The sequence below is a fragment of the Gymnoscopelus braueri genome (genome assembly GCF_963280865.1).
Source record: "Gymnoscopelus braueri genome assembly, chromosome: 7".
NCBI lineage: Eukaryota > Metazoa > Chordata > Actinopteri > Myctophiformes > Myctophidae > Gymnoscopelus > Gymnoscopelus braueri.
Genome location: NC_137608.1, coordinates 50977027 through 51001175, shown reverse-complemented (window position 1 = coordinate 51001175; position 24149 = coordinate 50977027). Strand labels below are relative to the sequence as shown.

The following is a 24149-nucleotide window of genomic DNA, read 5'->3' as shown; positions in this document are numbered from 1 at the left end:
CGGCGGCCAAATACATATCATTTTGGGGGGTCCGCCTTCACATGAAAATGTTGGAGAGCCACTGATACAGCAACATACATTTCAGAAAAAAAGGTTATAGGATTTAGAAGACATTTTTAGAACCAGCCTCAGGGCTTAATAATATATAATAATACATAGGATTTATATAGCGCTTTTCTAGGTAGGTACTCAAAGTCGCTTTACAGAGCAGGATAAAAACAATCTAAGAGATCGTAAAACGGTGAAAAACAAAGACCTCAAGAAGTAAAAAGTTAAAACACAATTAGAAACATTTATTTGAGGAAAATCCCAGCAGTGGAACACAACAACACGCCGCACAAGCAAAACTTGTGCTCCTTGTGGGCAGTAATCAAATCACAACACAACCGTTGGAATAAACATGCAGGAGGTCTTCAACAATGACTGATGTTTTTATGTTGGTTTAAATTGACATTGACCTCCCAGCTGCACAACCACAGGAAGTTAGCAAAGCCATACACGCGCACACACGCTCACGCGCACACGCACACAGAAATATCTGCATAGTCTTCTAGAATACCAACCCACTCTGTACCCATACGGTGCAGCTGACATTGATCCTGGATGGTATTTTGCCAGCTGGTAAACCCTTCCTCATAGGCACGCAGGCACGCATGCAATTAAATCTGATACAAGTAGTTTTCTGCTGACATAAGCAGATGTTTTGGATTATTTTTTATTTTTAAATTGTATTTTATTATATTCAGACGGCTAACAATGCTCCCTAAAGAAATCTAGTCTCTGTGACACTTCTAAGGGCGGCAGTCTGCCTCCAAAACTATTCTTTTATCTGTGAGAAGCTGTGTCATTGGTCCAGAAATACATGCCCACTTGCGACTAACCAATCAGGGTGCACACGTGCACGCACTTAACTCATTCAGTGCCACTCGACTTCTAAGACGTCCAAAAAAAGAAAAAATGTTCAGAACCCAAGATATCATGATTTGAAAATGTTCTGCTCCATTCACTTCTTGTTTAATTTCTTACTGAAAAAGGCTGTATCTCGGCTCCTAAGCACTTTTTTTTTTACAATGAATTTTGGCTCTGGCACTCAGAGCCAAACTGCCAGAAATAAGTCAGGCACTGAATGAGTTAAGCGCACACAAATATCTGCATAGTCTTCTAGAATACCAACCCACTCTGCACAAACGGTGCAGCTGACATAGATCCTGGATGGTATTTTGCCAGCTGGTAAACCCTCCCCTATGGCAATTGGCAAGTATGCACGCAGGCAAAAATGCACTTAAAGGGGAAGACCACCCATTTTCAACAGTGAACGATGTCATGTATATATGTTAATGCTGGTGAGTGGAAATGTGCGCGAGTGCTCCACCTTCTGTTCAGCCGAGAACAGCAGTATTTGATTATTTGGGCAGTGACGTCGGCTCGGTGTGGAATGTGGCCCCGCCCCCTAGGCTGCCCGCAGTCTACAATGGGACTTTTCTCCCTCCTCAGAAACAGCGCACTTTCAATTGAAATAAAAAACTTTTTAGAGCATTTTCAGCCAATTCAGCTGGATTATGTACAAGTGCTATGTCTTGTGAGCCAGAATATATACCTATAGGCCATTAAAAACGGTCAGGATCTACTCCTACCGCTATTATTCATCTCTTTACGCGGAGCTACAGGAGGCGGAAATCATTTGCCCATATTTGGGTGAACGTGATGACGTTGCTCAACGAACGGCGCCAGCGTGCCCAGAAGGGGGGAAATCAAGTCAAAACAAACACTAGTATCAACGAGACGGACAGACAAGTGAGTGAGAAACATAAGTAACGATTTCCAAAAATGTCTAATAAAAAACAAGGAACAAGGAGAGCAAGTTGGTGTTCTGTCCCTGGATGTTATGAAAAAGTCAAGCTTGAAGGCACCATATTCCATTCCTTTCCACCAACAACAGATGTTACCAGATGTCGCAAGTGGCTTGTTGCGATTAGGAATGTGAATTATGATGTTAAAACATCGGCAGCCAAGATTAAATCATCACTACGTGTGTGCAGCAAACACTTTACTGAGCAGGACTACGAAAGGGACCTCATGGCATCCCTCATGGGGACTACACCAAGGAGAAGGCTCACCAGCACGGCCATTCCCTCTGTCTTTCCATGGAGTGGAACGGGTGCTGTCCCAAAATACAGAGGTGCCTTGGAGAAACGTAGGCACGCTGAGGTAAATAGGCCTACAGTCTATTACATTTTTGTATTGTATTTGCGTTGCTTATATTGCATATGCATGCCTACTTTAAATATTGTGGTTGTTGCATTATTGTACCTTGCCATCTTTATATTTTGAGTCAATAGTTGTTGACTATAATACTATTGATGCATATTAATGCACTAACTGCACTGAAACTAATGTGCAAACATGCCAGTCAATACAAATGACTTATTCCATAAGCATGAATTAAATTAACCAAATGAAATAGGTCTGGCCTGGGATCTACTCTGTGTGTGTGTGTGTGTGTGTGTGTGTGTGTGTGTGTGTGTGTGTGTGTGTGTGTGTGTGTGTGTGTGTGTATATATATATATATATATATATATATATATATATATATATATATATATATATATATATATATATATATATATATATATATATATATATATATATATATATATATATATATATACATTGGTTTTTTTACATTCATTTTGACATTAAATGTTATTGTTTTTATTTCCAGGTTATGTCCACTATAGATTTGACTTTGAATGCCATACCTACAGTGACCCTAGCTAAAAATGTAAGTGCTTGTCCTCCTCCTTAAAAAATAAATAATAAGAGGGTATTTTCAAAGGCTAAATGAAGGATTATATTTGTATTTGTGCACTGGATGGGGTTATTGGTATGAGATTGCTGGAGGCACCTCATTGGCACCTTGTTGGTGGGTGTGCCTTTGTGGGTGGCCTCCGGTGACTATAAATGTGGCTCTCACCTGCTCACCTTTATTGGTTGGTTTGCCCATGGAGGTAGGGTGAGCTGGGAGAGCTACATTTTTGTTGACCGCATTTTGTATTGTTAATTGCTCACTGTTTAACTTATCTTGTGCACAGATTTATTACAGATTTATTTATTGTAAATTGTAAATTCTAATAATTGGTGACACTGCACAGTAAACATTTTAAACTTGAGCATTTGTTTGGAACTGAGTATTTTAATGCGCGTCATACAGTTTTTAAAGGCCAATGACTGATCAGCCGCAATACTACATGTTAATGTAGACAGACGCATGAATTATAGGAAAGGACTGGATGGATTGTCAGTGGCGGATAAGTGTATCTCTCTCACACACATTTAATCATTTATTTATACATCTACATACAATACAGGATACAATACAAGGACACAAATATTACAAGGTGCTGTAAAAAAGTACAGTCAGCAAATCATGGACAACACACACACACACACGTAACCGTTCTTGCCATGTTTTACATGCTGTGCAGTTTATCAATCTCCCTATCCATGTTATGATGTTAATGCATATGTGTGGATTAAAGAACAATTCTTATTTTGAATGGCTTTATAGAAAGATGAAACATTTGGACTGTCTGCTGCTATGCCCGTGTACCCCGCCCCTGCTCTCTGTCGTCACCCATTGCAGCCATCATCTCCAATGTCTAAGAAAAGACACAAGGTAATTTATTTCAAGCTTGTATTACATACTGAAGGGGCTGATTTATCCTGTGTGCAACAGGTGTGTAATCACACCCACACTCTCAGAGTTACATTAACATTGATTTAACGATATAAATTCAAAAATAGCAATTACACTTCTTCACAGCATGGGATTCGAACGCGGGCCCTAAAATCAGTAATCGTCAGCTTCCACCACTACACTGTCTGCGCATTTTCAAAAAAGTAGAAACAAGTAAGATAAATACTACACAGCAAATGATGCAAGAAAAAAAAAAAAAGCCAATCTACAAGTGGGTCTACACGACGTGTATAGTAGTATATAATAGTATATTATATTAATTATAATTATAATTATAATCACACACACGCCAGGCAATGTGAGCTTGTAGATCTGCTATTTTTTTATGACTCCCAGGTCAGGACTCAGATCTCATCTGTCTGTCTGTGTCTGTCTGTCTGTCTGTCTGAAACAAAAAAAAAGTGACTCCAAAGCGCCACCTCGTGGTAGTATTTGGAACTACATTTACTGCACGAGTGAGTGAGGCAAATGAGGAGTGTGATGTCAACATGACAAACGACAAAGTCAATAGGCACCGACTGTAGTCAGTCTAGTTAGTTTGACTTAGGCCTGGTGTGACTGCTTTCATCACTCATCACCCAACTTATAGAATATATGTACATCGTTACTATTATGTATGTACACCATTACCATATTTAATTGTTTGAATAATAATAGCGTTGATGTGCTAATTTACTTTGGAGACAAACAGTTGTTTCTTTTTCCAGCAACTTGAAGCCATGGGTCTTGCGACCGTCTCAAGACCTCCATGTTCACCAGAGAGATTGTCTTTGGTAGGTTTTTTATATATGAATGAATGAATGAAGATAGATGACAAAACAATGACAAAGTTTTATATATATATATTTTCTGTTATTAGGAAGGTACCGAATCTACCGATGACATACCTCTTGATCAGCAAATCACAGATGAAGATGAACCCACCTCACCACAAATGGACACAAGTTTTTCTAGCTCATTAGGAGCTAGTCAGACAACTTCAGACTATAAACCTCCCACGTCAGCAAGCTCTAGTGTAGACTCTGAAGACTCTGAAGACTCTGAGACATACAGTGATGTTTGGAATCAAAGAAAGTGGATTGTTAACGAATCGAACCTAATGCAACTATTTAAAAGATGTCCAGAGTGTGGGTCTGGAATCACAGATACTAGTACAATTCATAAAGGGAGTCAAATTAAGATTACTTGGGAGTGTGTGAAACGACACACAGGGAGTTGGCAGTCATGTCCGGATGTGAGGCAGATGCCACAGACAAATATTGTGTCAATGGCTTCTGTGCTGTTCACTGGCTCTACCTTTACAGAAATCAAAGACTGGGCAGATCTTTGTAATGTACAGTTGCCAGAAAGTACCACTTTCTATGAATACCAGTCCTCCTACTTCCTGCCCGTCATAAAACAAGAGTACGACCTGCAACACAAGTCAATACTCGCCACCATCATAGAAGATGCAAATGCAGGGAAGCCAGTACACCTTTGTGGCGATGCCAGGCAAGTATACATAATGTACATAGCTATTGATAAAATGTCACTGTCTGTACATATCTGGTATTCATTCGCCCGGAGACCCGGTGCTGATATCCAGTGATAATCTAAGCCTTTTTCTTTTTTTTTTGTTTAATCTCAAGTTCTCAACTGTCACTCTTACTGTACCTATACCTCTCCTGTTTCATTCTTACTGATGTTACTGCCTGGTATGACACCTGAATTTCCCGCCTGGGGATCAGTAAAGGTTTATCTTTGTTGTCTCTTCTTATAGATGGTAAATGCAGAACTTCTATTCCCGCATAATGAAAACAGTGCTTTGTGCTTCCATAGGTCAGACAGCCCTGGATTTTCAGCCAAATACACAACCTATAGCTTTATGGATGACTGGACCAAGCAGATTATTCAATCTGATGTTATCCAGGTAAATTTAATCACACAAGTGCCTGTTATTGTCTCCGCCAGGCCGAAAGGCATGGCGAGAGAGTATGTTTTGCCCCCTGTCCGTCCGTGTGTGTCATTCTGTCTTGTCTGTGTACAGCTAATCTCTGGCACCCTTGGCTTGCTTGCAGTGAAACTGTGCACACACAGTCCCTGGATGCCAGAGCAGAAACTCTGCCCCAAATTTTTCACATGGGCCTTTATAGCGCCACCAGGAGGCTGCTTTTAGCAAAACACATTTTTGGACAGTGCTCCTACAGATTTCGGCCAAAAATCCTGCAAATGGACCCTTCGCTAAGCCCCACCCACTCCACTCTGTGACTGGTGGTGCGAAGTTAGTCACACCCAGGCCTGGCAGCGCCTGGCAAACTTCGCTTCTCACCCATTGACTTGCATGTTAAATGATGGCTTTTCCCCTTAAAAATAATCGATCATTTCAGGAGCAAGAGCTTCAAAATCTCTTCTAAATCTAGTCAACAAGGCCTGCAGTAGGCTATGCACTGGACAAATGTGCATGACATTATTTCAATAAACTAAAAACATGGGAAATGTTAGAGGGAGTAATAGCCATGGATACACGACGGTCGACTGTCATGGATGAACTTCAACCTGGTGTTTGCACTTTCTCCATTTATGGCCCGTACATCTACATAAACGTTCATATTTCAAATATAAAGTGCTTATCCCATGGCCACGGCTGTTATATTTATGTACGGGCTCTCAGAAGTACCCGTATCATCCGTATTGTTCAATAAAAAGCATTTAAATCTGATCGGTGGCCATTTTCTTCATGCACTTTCAACTGAGCGACCCTATCGGTTTGTAGGTGTATTGCACTCTGATACATTATGAGAAAATGTTCACTGATCGGATTAAAATGCTTTTTATTGAACAATACAGAATATACGGGTACTTTTGAGAGTCCCGTGCATAATTTTAGCATCCGTGGCCATGGGGTAAGCACTTTATATTTGAAATCTGAACGTTTATATAGATGTACGGACCGTAAATGGAGAAAGTGCAAACACCAGGTTAAAGTTTATCCATGACTGTAACAGGAGTTTTCATTTACCACAGGGCAAGACTGCAGCAGGAGTTAATAAATAGACGAACAAATGAATTAATATACTTTAACGTGCGGAATCCGAAACAGGCAGCGCTGTGATTCTGAATTTTGTTACGATTGTGGTGATTAGTAGCCTATTATTGACACCACCTGGGCGAGTGAGTCGTGTCGTGTAACTTTCCTGACGTTAAGCTGTGTATGTGTTCAACACACCCTGACCCGGTCTAAGTGCAGATTTCAGCTTGGGAAAAGCAGCCTCCAACGGGTTTGGGTAGGTGGTTCATAGTCACCATTGCGTTATCGTAGTATTTCTATTCTTGCTATTATGTTGCAAATGATTGTGTGTGTGCGCCTGTGCGGGCGAAATAACATTGACAGCTATGGCAGGTGACGAAAGCTTGCCAGACCTATGCCAGGCTAACAACGGTTGCTAAGCTGGCATTGGACAATCGCTTTTGGGGTGGGGTTTAGCGAAGGGTCCATTGGTACACAGTATCTCTATAGTCATTAAAATAAACTGGTCTTTCAGATTTTTCATATTCTATCCTGATTGGCAAAAATTGGCTTCCAAAGTTTGCAGGAGTAGTCAGTTTCGAACAAAATGCCTCAAATCATGAACACGGCATGCAATTTCCGTGAAATTTTGCACACACATTCCCATTAGGCCGAAGAAGAAATGCCATTTGAAAATGTTCAAATCAGCCTCATGGTGGCGCTATAACAGGTCGATTCCTGTTAACCAGTAGGTCTAATTCAGCACAACACATTTTTGGAACAAAATGCCTCAAATCATGAATACAGTGTCCGATTGCCGTGCAAGGCCTAAGAAGAAATGGCACCCTTTTCACATTGGCCTATTATAGCACCACCAGGAGGCCACAGTAACCTACCTGACCTGGCGGAGACCTGTTCGCCGAGGGGCACTTTTTCCTAGTTGTAATTTGATTTTTGAAAAGTGTAACGTGTGGTCTTTGTTTACACAACAGGTTACTGAGGCCAAGAGCTCTGTGGCAATGGAGCCTCTGGGGTTAAGGAGAGGTCTAAGCAGCCTTTTGCGCCAGGGCCTTCCTATCTCCATATTAACAACAGATCGCTCATCTTCCGTCCGGAAGATCATGCGAGAGGAATTTCCAAAAATAAATCATCAGGTGGACCCTTGGCATTGTAGTAAAGGTCAGATTTTTGTATAATAAAACAATGAGCCCCAAGAGGCTGTGTTTTACTACCTACAACCCCTTTAGGAATAGACTGCGTATACCAGTGCATGACTGTCCTGTCTTTCCAGAATGTGGCACACCCATTTCATGTTCATTTCTCCATAGTTTCTTTGATTGGCTTGGCAGCAGGTTTTAACACAAAACAAATGAAGGTCTCGGATGTGTTTATGGTTCAAATCTGCTGAGCCAATCAAAAATTAAGCTATAGAAAATGTACCCGGAACGGCAAACGGGTTTGCCATCTTCTAGAAAAGACTAGGACTAGTTATGGGGACCATAGGTTCTATGTTCCCCGTTTCCTAGGGAGAGCGGGGAATATAGGACCTAACCTAAACCTAACCCTAACCCATAACCTTAGTGGGGAACATAGAACCCAGGGAACATAGGTATGACCCCCTAGTTATGCATAGAGAGCTTACTCATACAGGTGTTGTTTTATGGGGTATGTTTTATAATTTATACTAAAGTGTCCTGTATGCAGCTAACAAAAACATTTTCCCTGAAAAGGTCTAAAAAAAAAACTACAAGCTGTCTCTAAAAAGAAGGCATATGAAGACCTCCTGCCTTGGGTGAAGAGCGTAGGAAACCACCTCTGGTATTCATGTGCAAACTGTGGGGGTAGTGTTGTGGTATGTATGAAATTACCAACACATAGTATATGACCATTTTACACTGATTTACATGGGAACACAATAGATTTTTTTAAATGCTATCTACCTTCAGGATGAACTTTTCATATTTGTAACTGTAAATTAACTGTTCAACTATACCATATACAGTTGAATCATGCGACATGTTGTCGCATGATCATAGGACCACAATGGAAACAAGTCCCCAAGACTTTTTTTGTGTTATCCTTGTAGCCTAAATGTCTGTACGTGCGTTTGTATTTGTAATAAAGTATTCAATCAATCATGCAATCAATTAGACACAACTATAGTTGACTAAACACAGACAGTATTGAATGTAATCAGTGATGTATCCGTTAATTGTGCTTTTTACAGGAACTGAAACGGATATGGCTCTCCATTCTCTACCATATCTGTGGTGTACACAGCTGGACAGAAAATGGGGTACAGTACACCTGTGGCCATGCTGACCTGTCCGAGGAAGAACAGAGCCGCAAGAAATGGCTCTCTAAAACCACAGAGGTGTACAAAGTGTTCTCTAAATTTGTACTGGACAAATACCTGATGAAAGATTTGGATCAAATGGCTGATTTCAAGCACACAGGTAAACTCTCAGATAAAGTGAAGTTGTATTGACAGTAAAACAAGAAGCGGTCTAATAACGGCCTGGCTTCCCTGTGCAATCTTTAGCAATGGATAGCAAGTTGTAGAGTGCAGTCTGTGATTGAATGATGTCATGATGTCGCCAATATGTCATCACTGTTGTTCAAATATGTAGTTGGGGCATACATACGGGCAAAAAGACAAATCTTATATGCTACATTTAACTACCTGTCCTATGAAAATGTTAATGCCCAATTCTATATTGGTGGAATTCTGAATACTAACCCATTTTAGATTTCTTTGGGCTATTCAAAAATAGCATAGATATACAAGCTCATAGCGCTGCACCGAATGAGCTTGTAGATCTGGGCTATTCAAAAATAGCATGGATATACAAGCTCATAGCGCGGCACCGAATGAGCTTGTAGATCGGGTTTTTTTTATGTGTGCAAATCTTTGAATACATACTGTATATACTTTTAAAGTGAACATTTTTAACTCAAATCTTTGCTTCTGGGGATTCTACAAATGTCTTCTTAATCCTAACCGTTGTTCTCAAACCTTTTCATGTCAAGGACCCCCAAAATGACATTTATTTGGCCGCAGACCCCCATCTCAAAGTATGTTGTTCCAGGGACCCCCCATAAGCAAAATGTTCGCTTTAAAAATATATATATTCAAAGATTTGCGCAAGTTTTCAAAAATGGCAATCTACAAGCTCATAGCGAGGCACTCTGTGCCACACTATGAGCTTGTAGATCTGCTATTTTTGATTAGCCAAAGTATAAAATAATGGTTAAAGTGGTTACACAGATGCGTTCCCGGTTTTAATGGGTTAATGATCTGTTAGATATTTCATGTCGCGTAATTCTTCATGACACAATGGCACGTTAATAAAATCTCTTTTTGCAGGAGTGCTTGAATCATACCACAGTACCTTACTGAAGTACATGCCCAAGAGGCTTCATTTCAGTTACCAGTCCATGGTGGGACGTACTCAACTGTCTGTGCTCGACCACAACACCAATGTCCTAAGAGAAAAGGCTACCACAGCCACAGGTATATAGTGTAGAATTCAGTTTTGATATCATTCTTGTAAAAGTGTTATAAGATTATCACTGTAATAACTGCAATACGTTAGAATGTAATTCTTATAATAATGCATTATCTGTAACTCACAACATGCAGATTGAGTTAGTGGAATGTTGTCTGATAACTATTGCAGTTACATGTATAATTTTTTTTGATGTTCTGCTTTGATAGGTGAAGATGTCTACAAATATGTCTTCCCAAAGCAGTCCGATGACTGGGTGCAAAAGAACACGTACGAGCCGAAACGGTACACATTCAGGGAGAGACTGGTTGAGAAGGTACTGGAGCGACGAATGGATGAAGATGTGGCATACAAAGACCCATCTTCACACCTACACAGACCTGATTTTCCAAAGAACATAGCTAGAAAGCCAAGACCATCCACACAGGAGTTGTCAGAAAGACACAGGACAAGAATGTGACTGCCTATTTCTAAGGCAAGTGTTTGTAGGTAGCAAAGCTATAAAAACACCCATAAACTGTGGGGGGGGGGGGGGGAACGCAACAGCAAGTACATTTGTAAGTGTCTCAAAATAAAATGCTGATAAATCACAATCTGTGTGAAACTTTTATTTTCTCCAATGGTCAATCAAGAGAATTGATGTGCATGTCATTACACCAGGGGTCTTCAACAGGGGGTCCGGGACCCCTAGGGGCTCAGATTTACTACAGGGGTCCACCAACTCTTTGTGTGATATGATTTATTTTTTTACCGTAACTACTTGAACCCTAGCATCCCTTTTCTGAGGAGAACTTTAGCAGATCTACAAGCTCTTGTAGATTGGCAAAGAGCTATCGGTGTAGAGGGAAAAAAGAGCACACCACGCAAACAAAAGTTGCATCTAAAACACTTTTATACAATATAGAGGGGGTCCCTGCTTCCATCTCTCTCTCAGCTAGGGGGTCCTTGGGCTGAAAACGTTGAAGACCCCTGCATTACACCATCATTAACCATTTTACAGGTCCTGGGCATCGAGTATTTCTCTGAAACCTGTGTAAAGCCCAGTCAATGACGGATATTTTGATCTAATGGCATTAATCACACATGATGGAAGGGGAATCCTGTTGCCTGGGCCCAGTTTTACGCCTCTGAGGATCCACTCCAGAATGATTCTGTAGGACACCAATCTGTTCTGCCTGTGAAAACATTGTATAAAGAATATGACATTAGCAGTGTGGGATAAAATTGTCATGTAGTAATCATACTATATTTATACATACTACAGCACATTGGTTCTCAATGTTGGGCTACGGGTCCAAATGGACCCTTGTGAGTCTGAGACAGTGTACAAATGTAGAGTTAAATTAACAGGAATTTACTGTGTAGATTGGGGTCCCAGATATTTTAAATGTTTTCAAAAGGGGGCCTGTGGCATAATGAATAACAAATTGGGGGTACTTGAAATGAGAACCACTGCTGTAGCATGTAGTATACTGTATACATACATACTATTGCACAACCAGCTGTTTATAGCAGTGGTGCTCAAACTTTGTCATGTCAAGGACCCCCAAATTGACACTTATTAGCTCGCGGACCCCCATTTGAAAAGATATGCCAGGGACCCCCATAAGAGAAGATTGTTTTTCTGGCTCTAGCAGTGATTCTCAACCGTTTTAATTTCAAGGCATGACATGCATTAGGCTACGGACCCCCATTTAATGGCATTTCAATTTATATTGTAAAATCAATGTTAATTTACCTCAGAGTGTACACATGGAACCAAATGGACCCATTAGGGTCCATTTGGTACACTCTCAGAGCTACAGACCCATAAGGGTCCATTTGGTTCCTAACTATCCATCATTTAGCTGGGGACCCCCCTGGAACTCCCTCAAGGACCCCACTTTGAGAACCAATGGTTTATAGGTCTGAGCTAAGTAGTTTTTTCCACTGTAAACAAGGTACTTACATGGGTTAAACTGGAACGTTAAACATTTCGGCCTACTGACTGATATAGCCATGGTTCACATGACGCTTGTATACAAGCGTCATGGTGCCGAGTCCCCCTAGTCTAAAGTTGTGTTCGATTTTTTCACATTGCCATCTCTCACATAAACAAACGTTCAGATTTCAAATATAAAGTGCTTACCACCGAGCCACGGATGTTACAAGGCGATGCGGACCGCGATGAGTACCCGTATCTCCCGTATTGTTCAATAAAAAGCATTTTAATCCCATCGCCGGCCATTTTCTCCAAATTGTCTCCGATACTTTCAACCATGCGACACTAATGGTTGGGAGGTGTAATGCACTCTGATACATTACAAAACAAAAAAGAAACAAAAAAGAAAATGTCCGGCGATGGGATTAAAATGCTTTTTATTGAACAATACGGGAGATACGGGTACTCATCGCGGTCCGCATCGCCTTGTAACATCCGTGGCTCGGTGGTAAGCACTTTATATTTGAAATCTGAACGTTTATGTTTATGTGAGAGATGGCAATGTGAAAAAATCGAACACAACTTTAGACCAGGGGGACTCGGCACCATGACTGTCATGGTATGACAGTCATGTTTCAGGGCTATGACTGATAGAGAGGGGTTTACACTAGATTTGAGCTATTATAGTTTACTCACGTGCGAGACAGGCTGCCATTGGGTCCAGCTGGTTTGTTGCTTTTCCAGTTCACTTTGGGCACACGAAAAAAGGTTTCCAGCACGCCAGGATTTAGGTGAGCTTCAAAGTGTTCGTGATCCCGAAAACAAACGTTGCCGTCGTCGTCACCCCTTTCCCACCCCATTTCCCTCAAATAGTGGGCCATGTACGGTTCCTCATTGCAGCACAGGGACTCTTCTTCAGTGTCCATGACTGTGCAGTTGCCACAAGTGCACCAATCTACTACCCCTTGCCTTGGGTTAGGCTGTGGTTGAGCCGCTGCGGCTGCTTGGGCTGCTGCAAAAGCTTCACGTTCAGCCTCTCGCTCCCTCATTTCCCCGTCATTGTACTCCGGTTCGAAAAGATAGCCGTCCACACGCCCCATCCTCGGACCATCCTCCTCATCCTCCTCATCACTAGACATTTTTCTATTTTTATTATTGTTGTTGTTGTTGCTATTATCTGTCGGTTCCGTCCGTCTCGTCGTAGTAGCGTAGTAGTAGATAGTGATTTGATTTCCCCCCTTCTGGGCACGCTGGCGCCGTTCGTTGAGCAACGTCATCACGTTCACCCAAATATGGGCAAATGATTTCCGCCTCCTGTAGCTCCGCGTAAAGAGATGAATAATAGCGGTAGGAGTAGATCCTGACCGTTTTTAATGGCCTATAGGTATATATTCTGGCTCACAAGACATAGCACTTGTACATAATCCAGCTGAATTGGCTGAAAATGCTCTAAAAAGTTTTTTATTTCAATTGAAAGTGCGCTGTTTCTGAGGAGGGAGAAAAGTCCCATTGTAGACTGCGGGCAGCCTAGGGGGCGGGGCCACATTCCACACCGAGCCGACGTCACTGCCCAAATAATCAAATACTGCTGTTCTCGGCTGAACAGAAGGTGGAGCACTCGCGCACATTTCCACTCACCAGCATTAACATATATACATGACATCGTTCACTGTTGAAAATGGGTGGTCTTCCCCTTTAAGCGCCAGTGGTGGAAAAAGTACCAAGTACCAAAGTAAAAGTACCAATACTGCAATGTAGAAATATTCTGTTACAAGTAAAAGTCCATAATTCTAAAATTACTTGAGTAAAAGTACAAAAGTATATGTCCCATTCCATAAGTTTTCAAATGTATAAAATGGATGCAAATATTTTGAAAATAGCAGATCTACAAGCTCACAATGCGTTGCATCGCGACGCATTTTGTGCTTGTAGATCGGCTATTCTCAAATGGCCGAAATGTATATATGTCTGAAGAAGTGGTTAACACATTGACCGCCGGGCCCGTAGTTCTACGGGCCGTTAAATCCAACGGTTAAGCGCCAATCCCGTAGCCTACGGGCTGTGGTGCTTTTTCCTTTTTTTCGATTTTTTTTTTTTTTCAATTTTCTAGGGGGACCATTTTCAGTGTAACACCACCCGATCTCGACCGGAAGTGCGATCACGTTTTTTGTTTCCCGTCTGTCTCCATTCTAAGTCGTACACATAAACCCCTGTAAACGCAACATGTAGTTTTTCATCCTCGCATTTCCCATGTTAACTTAAACGGTCAGAACTCAAACATGGCGGCTCCGTTTGACACGTGGTCTTCACTGGTAGAAGCAGTGAGATCTCCGCGATGTTTACAAACAGTGCACAGCTCAATCTTAAGGATTTTAACAAGATCTGTGGCGACGTGAAAAAAACTAAAAACAACAATAAAACGTTGGCACTGGTGAGTACATTATGAGATTAACCTCTGGCGGTCAATGTGTTAATGTATGTATTATAATGTAATAATTTATATCTGCAAAGTAACTAGTAACTAAAGTTTTCAAATAATTGTAGTGGAGTAAAAGTATAATATTTGCCTCTGAGATGTACAGTAGTGGAGTAGAAGTAAAAGAACAGAACATTGGAAATACTCCAGTAAAGTAAAAATACCTCAGAATCGTACGTAAGTACAGTACTTGAGTAAATGTACTTAGTTACTTTACACCACTGCTCTGCGCCCATACGGTGCAGCTGACATTGATCAGCTGCACTATTATGCCAGCTGGTAAACCCTCCCCTCTAGGCAAGCATGCACGCATGCACGCATGCACTTACTGTAAGCACGCACACACGCACACACTTAAGCACACACGCACGCACGCTCACTCCAGACTTTCCAGGAAGAGGAGTTGAGTTTCTGAAAAAGTTCAAATATTTATTTAAAAATGACATATATGTTGCTATATGCTGTACATAGAAACAGGAACCCCACCATGGGTTCCTGTCTTGAAAGCTATAGTTAAAAATAGGGGTTCCCGCCCTAAATGGGTTAAAGTAGATGTTCTACTGATGTGTCTCCCTTAACTTTTTAGTGTCAAAATGTTCAGAATATTGTGTGGCTTGTGACCATGGGGTAAAGACTCGTTCAGAAGCTGTGTTCACGTTCACTCTCCCATTGGAATCAATAGACTCCAACCGAATTACCGTCTCCTAAAAAGGCGGCCAACCTAAGTCACACAGATACGGGAAGTAAACCAGAGATGGCATCATGTCTTTATGTTTTTTTTGTCTTGGACCTATAACTCACAACTTGTGCTGTTTCAACAGAGTAGTAGTTTTTATGAAAACATAAGCTTATTAGCTTCTGCTGACACACTGTGCTCTGGCTAATCCCACAGCATCCACCACAGCACAGCTAACATAACACAGCTTCTCTGCGACAACACTACCGGATGCTACCAGTGTGTTGCCAGGTCTGCTTATTATAATTTCCCCCCAAAATTGTATTTGAAAATATCAGATCTACAAGCTCACAAAGCATCGCTATGCGACGCGTTGCGAGCTTGTAGATCTGCTATTTTCAAATAGCTGATGTATTTTGTTTAAAGTGCTCATGTGGTCACTTCTTTTGGGCTTGTTTTCCTAGACCTGGTTGCTTGTTTCTTTCAAGGAATCTGGCAACACTGGATGCTACTACTACTGACCCCGATGATGCTGGAAGCTCAGTGTAATACTTGTGGAGTCATAACTTGCAAGCTTAGCGGTTTCAGTGTGTGTGTGTGTGTGTGTGTGTGTGTGTGTGTGTGTGTGTGTGTGTGTGTGTGTGTGTGTGTGTGTGTGTGTGTGTGTGTGTGTGTGTGTGTGTGTGTGTGTGTGCAGGCACAAATTGCAGTTATATCCCCTGGATACAGATTTTTTTTATCCTTGGATCATTTTATATATATTTTTATGTTTTAGGTTATGAGTGGACCCCAAGAAGATAAACTGTTGTTATGCATCATCAGCTCCGCAGTGGCCTTGCGGTTAAAACGTTTCCGCCCCTGAGATTGGGAGGTTGGGGGTTCAATCCCGTGGCCGGGTCATACCAAAGACATCACGATAGGCTCCTGCCCCCTATGGGCCACACATGGCTCGGCAAGGTTATGCATCAGCTAATGGGGATCTTAACCTATTCAATCTGGGAACGCATCTGTGTAAATATGCCGGAGTTATCAAGGATGCTCATTTTCATCCGTAGTCCCTAACATACAACAAAATAACAGACACAAGATATTGCAGGAACATAAAACTATACCCGTCTCTGCCATGTCATCTCAAACAACCAAGAACACAACAAAATAGCTAAAAGACACTGTAGAAATCACTCAGAATTCAGTCTCCCGCCTGCATTACCTGTGCAAAACGCTGCTGCCAGGCTTCTAACCAACACCAAAAGGCGCGGCCATGTCACCCCTGTCCTGGCAACACTTCACTGGTTTCAGGATGTTTTTTAGAATTATTTCAATTACGTTTAAGGCTCGAAAGGGTCTTGCTCCTCCACGTTACATCTCTGAGCTCTTGCCCCCCTATGAACCTCCCTGTGGCCTTAGGTCCTCGGACAGGGCTCTCCTATAAAAGGCAGTAATTCGCACCTTGTAACTAAGGGTGATCGGGCCTTCGCCGCCCGAGCTCCCACACTCTGGAATGCTCTAACCTGAGACAATTCACCTCACTTTCCCTTCAGTCATTTAAATTACTATTAAAAACGTACACAAATTAACCTTTTGCTCATCGTTATTTCTTGTTTCATTTGTATTAGCTCATTTCATTTGGTCTTGTTTATTTTCTTTCTTTGTTTTGTGTATTCTTGTGCAGCACTTTGTGACTCATGTCCAGAGAAGCGCTATATAAATAAAGTTATTATTATTATTGTCAGTAATTTTCTGTTCTGTTCGGATGGCTGCATTTATGTTATTTGTCATGTCTGCCCCGTTGCAATTGTTTGTTTGTGAACAGAAATTTTTATTTATTATGTTCCAATGTTCAAGGGCCAAAAAACACAATGAAATTGTTCAATCGTTGCAATGATTTGTACGACAATTGATCGTCAACTGAAATGTCGTGATGGTGATTCGTGACAGCCCCGCTCCATGAGCTCACTGTCCCACTGCGTTAGCCAATGGGCTGACAGCACAGGGGAACTCCACTGCGTTAGCCAATGGGCTGACAGCAGAGGGGAACTCCACTGCGTTAGCCAATGGGCTGACAGCAGAGGGGAACTCCACTGCGTTAGCCAATGGGCTGACAGCAGAGGGGAACTCCACTGCGTTAGCCAATGGGCTGACAGCACAGGGGAACTCCACTGCGTTAGCCAATGGGCTGACAGCAGAGGGGAACTCCACTGCGTTAGCCAATGGGCTGACAGCAGAGGGGAACTCCACTGCGTTAGCCAATGGGTTGACAGCACAGGGGAACTCCACTGCGTTAGCCAATGGGCTGACAGCAGAGGGGAACTCCACGCCGGGGTGTGGAGAGCACATTTCTATTTAATTTTGGCGTCTCACGGACAGCGTTGTGTTCTGCGTATGAGATGATTAATAAGCTCTTGTCCATCTGCATGGATGGAGTGATGCTGGGCGGTGCGGGGTCTATAAATCTGAGAGAATAATGTGTTCGGGGCGGAACGGCATGGATGGTGAATGATTTACGAGTGCATGCGGATTTCGGATGACGCCAGATGAGCCGATCGGCTGCGTTTCTTAAGTGCACGTGTGTGTGTGTGTGTGTGTGTGTGTGTGTGTGTGTGTGTGTGTGTGTGTGGGTGTGTGGGTGGGTGTGTGTATGCGTATGTGTGTTTGTGTGTAGGTGCGTGTGTGCGCGTGTGTGTATGTGTGTGGGTGCGTGTGTGTGTATGTGTGTGGGTGCGTGTGTGTGTATGTGTGTGGGTGCGTGTATGCATGCGTGCATGCGTGTGTGGCTGTGCGTGTGTGTGTGTATGTATGTGTGAGTATGTATGTGTGTGGAGGTGCGTGGATGTGTGCGTGGTGCGTGCGTGGTGCGTGTATGTATTTGTGTGTGTGGTGTGTGTGAGTGTGTGTGTGTGTGTGTGTGTGTGTGTCCTCAGAAGTCCTTTGTTTGTAGCTTCCCTGCAGACCTCCACTGCAGGGACTTTTTATATATAAACATGGAGAACTTTCACAACAGAAAGCTAACCTATAATACGTTGTGTATTCACTGAGGTGAACATGGTTACACTGTGCGGTGTGCCTGCCTGGTAGCTGCTCAACCAGTTAGAGCACATCAGACCACATGCTCCTTGTGAGATGAAAGTAGACCCCACCCCCCCCACCCACAAAAACAAAACAAAACACAAAATAACGGTACACTGACATAGTAGAATAATCGATTAACCCATTAATACCTGGAACGCATCTGTGTCACTTTAGATTTCTTTGGCTATTCAAAAATAGCAGATATACAAGCTCATAGCGCGGCACCGAGTGCCGCGCTACGAGCTTGTAGATCTGCTATTTTTGAAAAAATCGTGAAAAAATATTTTTTATATTTTTTTCAAAAAACTGTTAGGATTTAGATTTTTTTTAAAGAATCGCCTCAGGTCTTAAAGGGTTAATCCAGTGTTTCTCAAAAAAAAAGTAATCTTATTTCAAGGACACCCATAACTTGGATTAATCCAGTCAGTTTGGTATTCAACAAAGATTTAGTTTCCCTTTTATGCTCATATATGAAGATCCAAAAATGTTGTATATTCAAAGTATCATATATGGGGTCCCCGGACCCCACTTAGAGAACCAATGCCATACATAAAGATGACCATATATGGGCATATATGCAGTCGGATCTACAGCACAGGCTCTACACTCACCTTGTATCCGGACCTGCCTGCTGGTGCATTCTGGACAGGGCAGCAGTGTGAACTCCTCAGCCTGGTGCATGGAATAGTCCGTGCTGGCAACCACGATCTGGTCCCCGGGGCGCCAGGTCTGCTGCACCTCATCCTGCAGGTTGAGCACCACCTGGTCCACCGCGTCCACCTGGAAGCCGGAGATGGGAAAACCTGGGAAACACGGCAAAGTATATAGGAGGTGCAACCATTAATCAAACTAATCCATCTAATCCAGTAGTTCTCAAACTTTTTCGTGTTAAGGACCACCAAGTTGATATGTATTATATAAAAAAATATGTGTTCTTTAACGCTAATTTAATTATCGTTCTAGTTATCGTCTCTGTCGGGTGGAAACCTCATAGATTGTAGATCACGCACGGAGACAATGAGAGACAATCACAATGAGAGACAATGAGAGACAATGAGAGACAATGAGATACAATCACAATGAGAGACAATGAGATACAATGAGATACAATCACAATGAGAGACAATGAGAGACAATGAGAGACAATCACAATGAGAGACAATGAGAGACAATGAGAGACAATGAGAGACAATCACAATGAGAGACAATGAGAGACAATGAGAGACAATCACAATGAGAGACAATGAGAGACAATGAGAGACAATGAGAGACAATCACAATGAGAGACAATGAGAGACAATCACAATGAGAGACAATGAGAGACAATGAGAGACAATGAGAGACAATGAGAGACAATCACAATGAGAGACAATGAGAGACAATGAGAGACAATGAGAGACAATGAGAGGCGGGCGATTATTTGGGACGCGCGGAGAAGTTGAGGGGCTACCCGTCACTCACTCCACGTCTGAAACGGCCTTTAGACATGATTTGGTCTGATATGGATGGGTCTGCCATCTTGTCCAGAATTCCTCACTTTATCACTGTACTGTCCCGCAGGTATAGATGTGTTACTGCACAGCCAGAGGGCAGAACACAGCGCCTCTTTACAGCAGAGGTCTTCAAAGTTTTCAGGTCGAGGACCCCTTAGCTGAGAGAGATGAAGCACGGACCCCCCCCACTACTATACATATGGTACAAAATGGTGTCGCAGATTAAACGTTTTCATAGATAGCTTTATAGACTCGTTTGACAGCACTGTCAGTGTTTCACTCTGTTTAGTCTGCTCCTTTTCCCCTCTATACACTAAACCTCTGTGCCAAAAATAGTCGATCTACAAGCTCACACAACGCTATTTTTGGCTAATGTTCCCCTCAGAAAAGGATTGACCAGGACAAGTGGTTTATGTAAAAAAAAAACATCCTTTCACGCAAAGATTTGGCGGACCCCCTATAGTAGCTCTGAGGACCCCCTGTTGAAGACTCCTGCTTTACAGCATCTGGAACGCATCTGTATAGTTTGAAACAGACTGTACTTGAAGGCAGTGGTGGAAAGTAACTAAGTACATTTACTCAAGTACTGTACTTAAGTACAATTTTGAGGTATGTGTACTTTACTTGAGTATTTCCAATTTCCAATACTTTTACTTCTACTCCACTACATCTCAGAGGCAAATATTGTACTTTTACTCCACTACAATTATTTGAAAACTTTAGTTACTAGTTACTTTTCAGATATAAATTATTATATTATAAAACACACATTGACCACTTTAGCCCTATTTTATACCTAGGCTATTTTCAAATATTTAGTACTTTTACTTTTGGTACTTTAAGTACATTTTGATGCCAATACTTTTGTACTTTTATTCAAGTGAATTTTGAATTCTGGACTTTTACTTGTAACAGAGTATTTTTATATTGCAGTATTGGTACTTTTACTTAAGTAAAGAATTTGAGTACTTTTTCCACCACTGCTTGAAGGTCACGTGATCATCATGCACTGCAGCTCGCCGCTCTGGCTGACTTTAATCACATCAATCGCTGATTAGTCTAGTCAGCTGTGCACCCCCCCCCCCCTCCCCTCCCCCTGAACGCACACACACACCAAGTAATGTTTGTAAACAGAAGAAATATGATGTTGAGGTGAGGTCATAATGCTGGGTGGAGGTGGGAGGTGGATGAATAAATGGGTGGTACTGATTGGTTTATAGATCAATCAGTTGAACATGAAAGACATTCCTAAAGCGTGTGTGGGCAGCAGCACTGTGATTGCCCCCCTGTTCTTAAGACAGATACCAGGTTCTTAAAGCAGGTGTGTGTGTGTGTGTGTGTGTGTGTGTGTCTGTCTTACCGTTCTTCCACTCGCTGTAGGCGGTGACGGAAAAGGCCACTCCGTCCACGGTGGTGAAGTTCTTCCTGGCCAGGGCCTGGCCTCCTGTGTCGTGGTTCTCGTGTTCCCGCACGGCCTCCGAACACGACCCGTTCCCTCCATCCACCACCGACACCAGGGCCCACGCCTGTCTGGAGGGGGGGGGGGGGGAGAGAGAGAGAGAGAGAGAGAGAGAGAGAGAGAGAGAGAGAGAGAGAGAGAGAGAGAGAGAGAGATTAGATTTGTCATTTATTCATAAGAAAGTTTGCTACATTAGTTCATTCAAACAATCAATCACAAACTACAACACCACAAAACAAAATTTGAGCAACACATCTACACAAGTGATTCATATATTTTTGCAGAAAAAAGTACGCCTTCATAATTATATAACTTTTTAACACATTTGTTCATAGTATTTACATTCAAACAGAGAAAGAGACAGAGACAGACAGACAGACAGACAGAGACAAAGAGACAGAGACAGACAGACAGACAGAGAGAGACAGAGACAGACAGAGACAGACAGACAGACAGAGACAAAGAGACAGAGACAGACAGACAGAGAGAGAGAGACAAAGAGACAGAGACAGACAGACAGACAGACAGACAGAGACAAAGAGACAGAGACAGACAGACAGACAGAGAGAGAGAGACAAAGAGACTGACAGACAGAGACAAAGAGACAGACAGACAGACAGAGAGAGACAAAGAGACAGAGACAGACAGACAGAGAGAGACAAAGAGACAGAGACAGAGACAGACAGACAGAGACAAAGAGACAAAGACAGACAGACGGACAGAGAGAGACAAAGAGACAGAGACAGACAGACAGACAGAGACAAAGAGACAGACAGACAGACAGAGAGAGACAAAGAGACAGAGACAGACAGACAGAGAGAGACAAAGAGACAGAGACAGAGACAGACAGACAGAGACAAAGAGACAAAGACAGACAGACGGACAGAGAGAGACAAAGAGACAGAGACAGACAGACAGACAGACAGAGACAAAGAGACAGACAGACAGACAGAGAGAGACAAAGAGACAGAGACAGACAGGCAGACAGAGAGAGACAAAGAGACAGAGACAGACAGAGGGAGATACAAAGGGCCCTATTTTCACAGGTGCATTACCCGCTACCCGTGAAGTACGCACAAGGGAGCTGGCACTGTCCCTAACAGGTATCTTACGGCCGCTATACCCGCTATTCTATATGCCGACTCAGTTATTTGCGCCTGGAGGTGTGCTTGTGGGCGTGTTGTTGCGCAATTCTAAATCCCCAAGTGGGTATAGGATCTCCGGCCGAAAATAGAGCCCAAAGAGACAGACACAGACAGAAAGAGAAAGAGAGAGAGAGAGAGAAAAGGGAGATGAGATAAATGTGAGAGTGGTTGGCTTGGTAATTGCATAATAAAATGGATATTGGCAAGACATGTTCTTTGTAAAACACATATATATATATATATATATATATATATATATATATATATATATATATATATATATATATGTATTTTTGGGCGGTGAAACCGCCCCTATAAGTGAGATTTGGAAAAATGTACATTTTCCTGCGCTGTGATCTGGGCCCAGGAAATTAGTAGAATTATCCTGCGCTGTGATTGGCCAATCACAGCCTATTCAGGACTGTGATTGGCCAGTGTCACATGACACATGTGCATAGCCCTATATAAGCAACCATAACTTGAAAAAAAACAAAATTTGGTTTTTTTCAAGTTATGGTTTTGTCCATCATAAAGAGTGTTTCAATAAATGTATTTATCCTTTGTACATGATTGATCGACTCCATTCAGTATTGTGATTAGCTAGCAAGACACCGCCCACTTCACACAGGGTGTGATTTTTAAATTCTATATGACTTTTCATGATCCACATAATGTTTTAAATTCTATCAGAGTTGTTTTTCCACCCTGCTGGACACACCAATATGATTCTGATGAGAACAAAGTGAGTCATTGTTTTCTTGTTGTGAAAACTGAGCTGGACATTATTATTAAATTATACTCTGATGATTCTAGAGATGAGTGTTCAGGAGAGGATGAGCAAGAGGTATTTAATTTAATGAGACGGGGGGGGGGGGGGCTAGCCTTCTAAAGGTCAGATCTGAAGATCCATGTGACTTACTGTTAACCCTTTACAACCGGGAACGCATCAGATATCAGATATTAGCTATAACCTTTACTTAATACTTTGGGCTATTCAAAAATAGCAGATCTACAAGCTCATAGCGCGGATTAGAAAAATCATGAAAATGTGTGCAAATCTCTGAATATATATATTTGTTCAAGCGAACATTTGAAACTCAAATCTTTGCTTCTGGGGGGGTCCCTGGAACAACATATTTTGAGATGTGGGTCTGCCGCCAAATACATATCATTTTGGGGGTCCTTGACATGAAAAAGTTTGAGAACCACTGATACAGAAACATGCGTTTTTCAGAAAATTGTTTTGTAGATGCGTTCCCGGGTTAAATGGATTAAACCTCATCACTGGGACTTCGTTACGGCCTCGTTTCATCTCTGTCCAAGAAACAGTCTGGCTCACAAGATATGTGTGTGTGTGTGCATATGGGGGGGGGGCTTCTAGACTTGAAAAGCTGGGAAGAGTTGAGTCATCATGGGTTGGATTTTTTTTATTAATATCTGCTGGCCATGCGCGCACACGCACACACACACACACACGCACACACACACACACACACACACACACACACACACACACACACACACACACACACACACACACACACACACACACACACACACACACACAGTACAGAAATAGCAGCTGATTTAATCCTGTTTTACAGTCTCATTGAGAAGTTACTGCTGTTGCTACTGCAGCTTCGTAGCGTTGGTCCTGT

At 42.2% G+C, this 24149-nt stretch overlaps 1 protein-coding gene across 1 annotated transcript in view; it reads right to left on the bottom strand.

Moving 5' to 3' along the window:
* cemip2 (cell migration inducing hyaluronidase 2) overlaps positions 1-24149 on the bottom strand; it is a 118732-nt gene that overhangs the window by 46983 nt on the left and 47600 nt on the right. The window contains exons 6-7 of the mRNA XM_080432160.1: positions 21248-21417; positions 19006-19197 (exon numbers count right to left, since the gene is read on the bottom strand). Coding sequence (XP_080288286.1) covers positions 19006-19197; positions 21248-21417 — 362 coding nt within the window. The remainder of the gene's footprint in view (positions 1-19005; positions 19198-21247; positions 21418-24149) is intronic.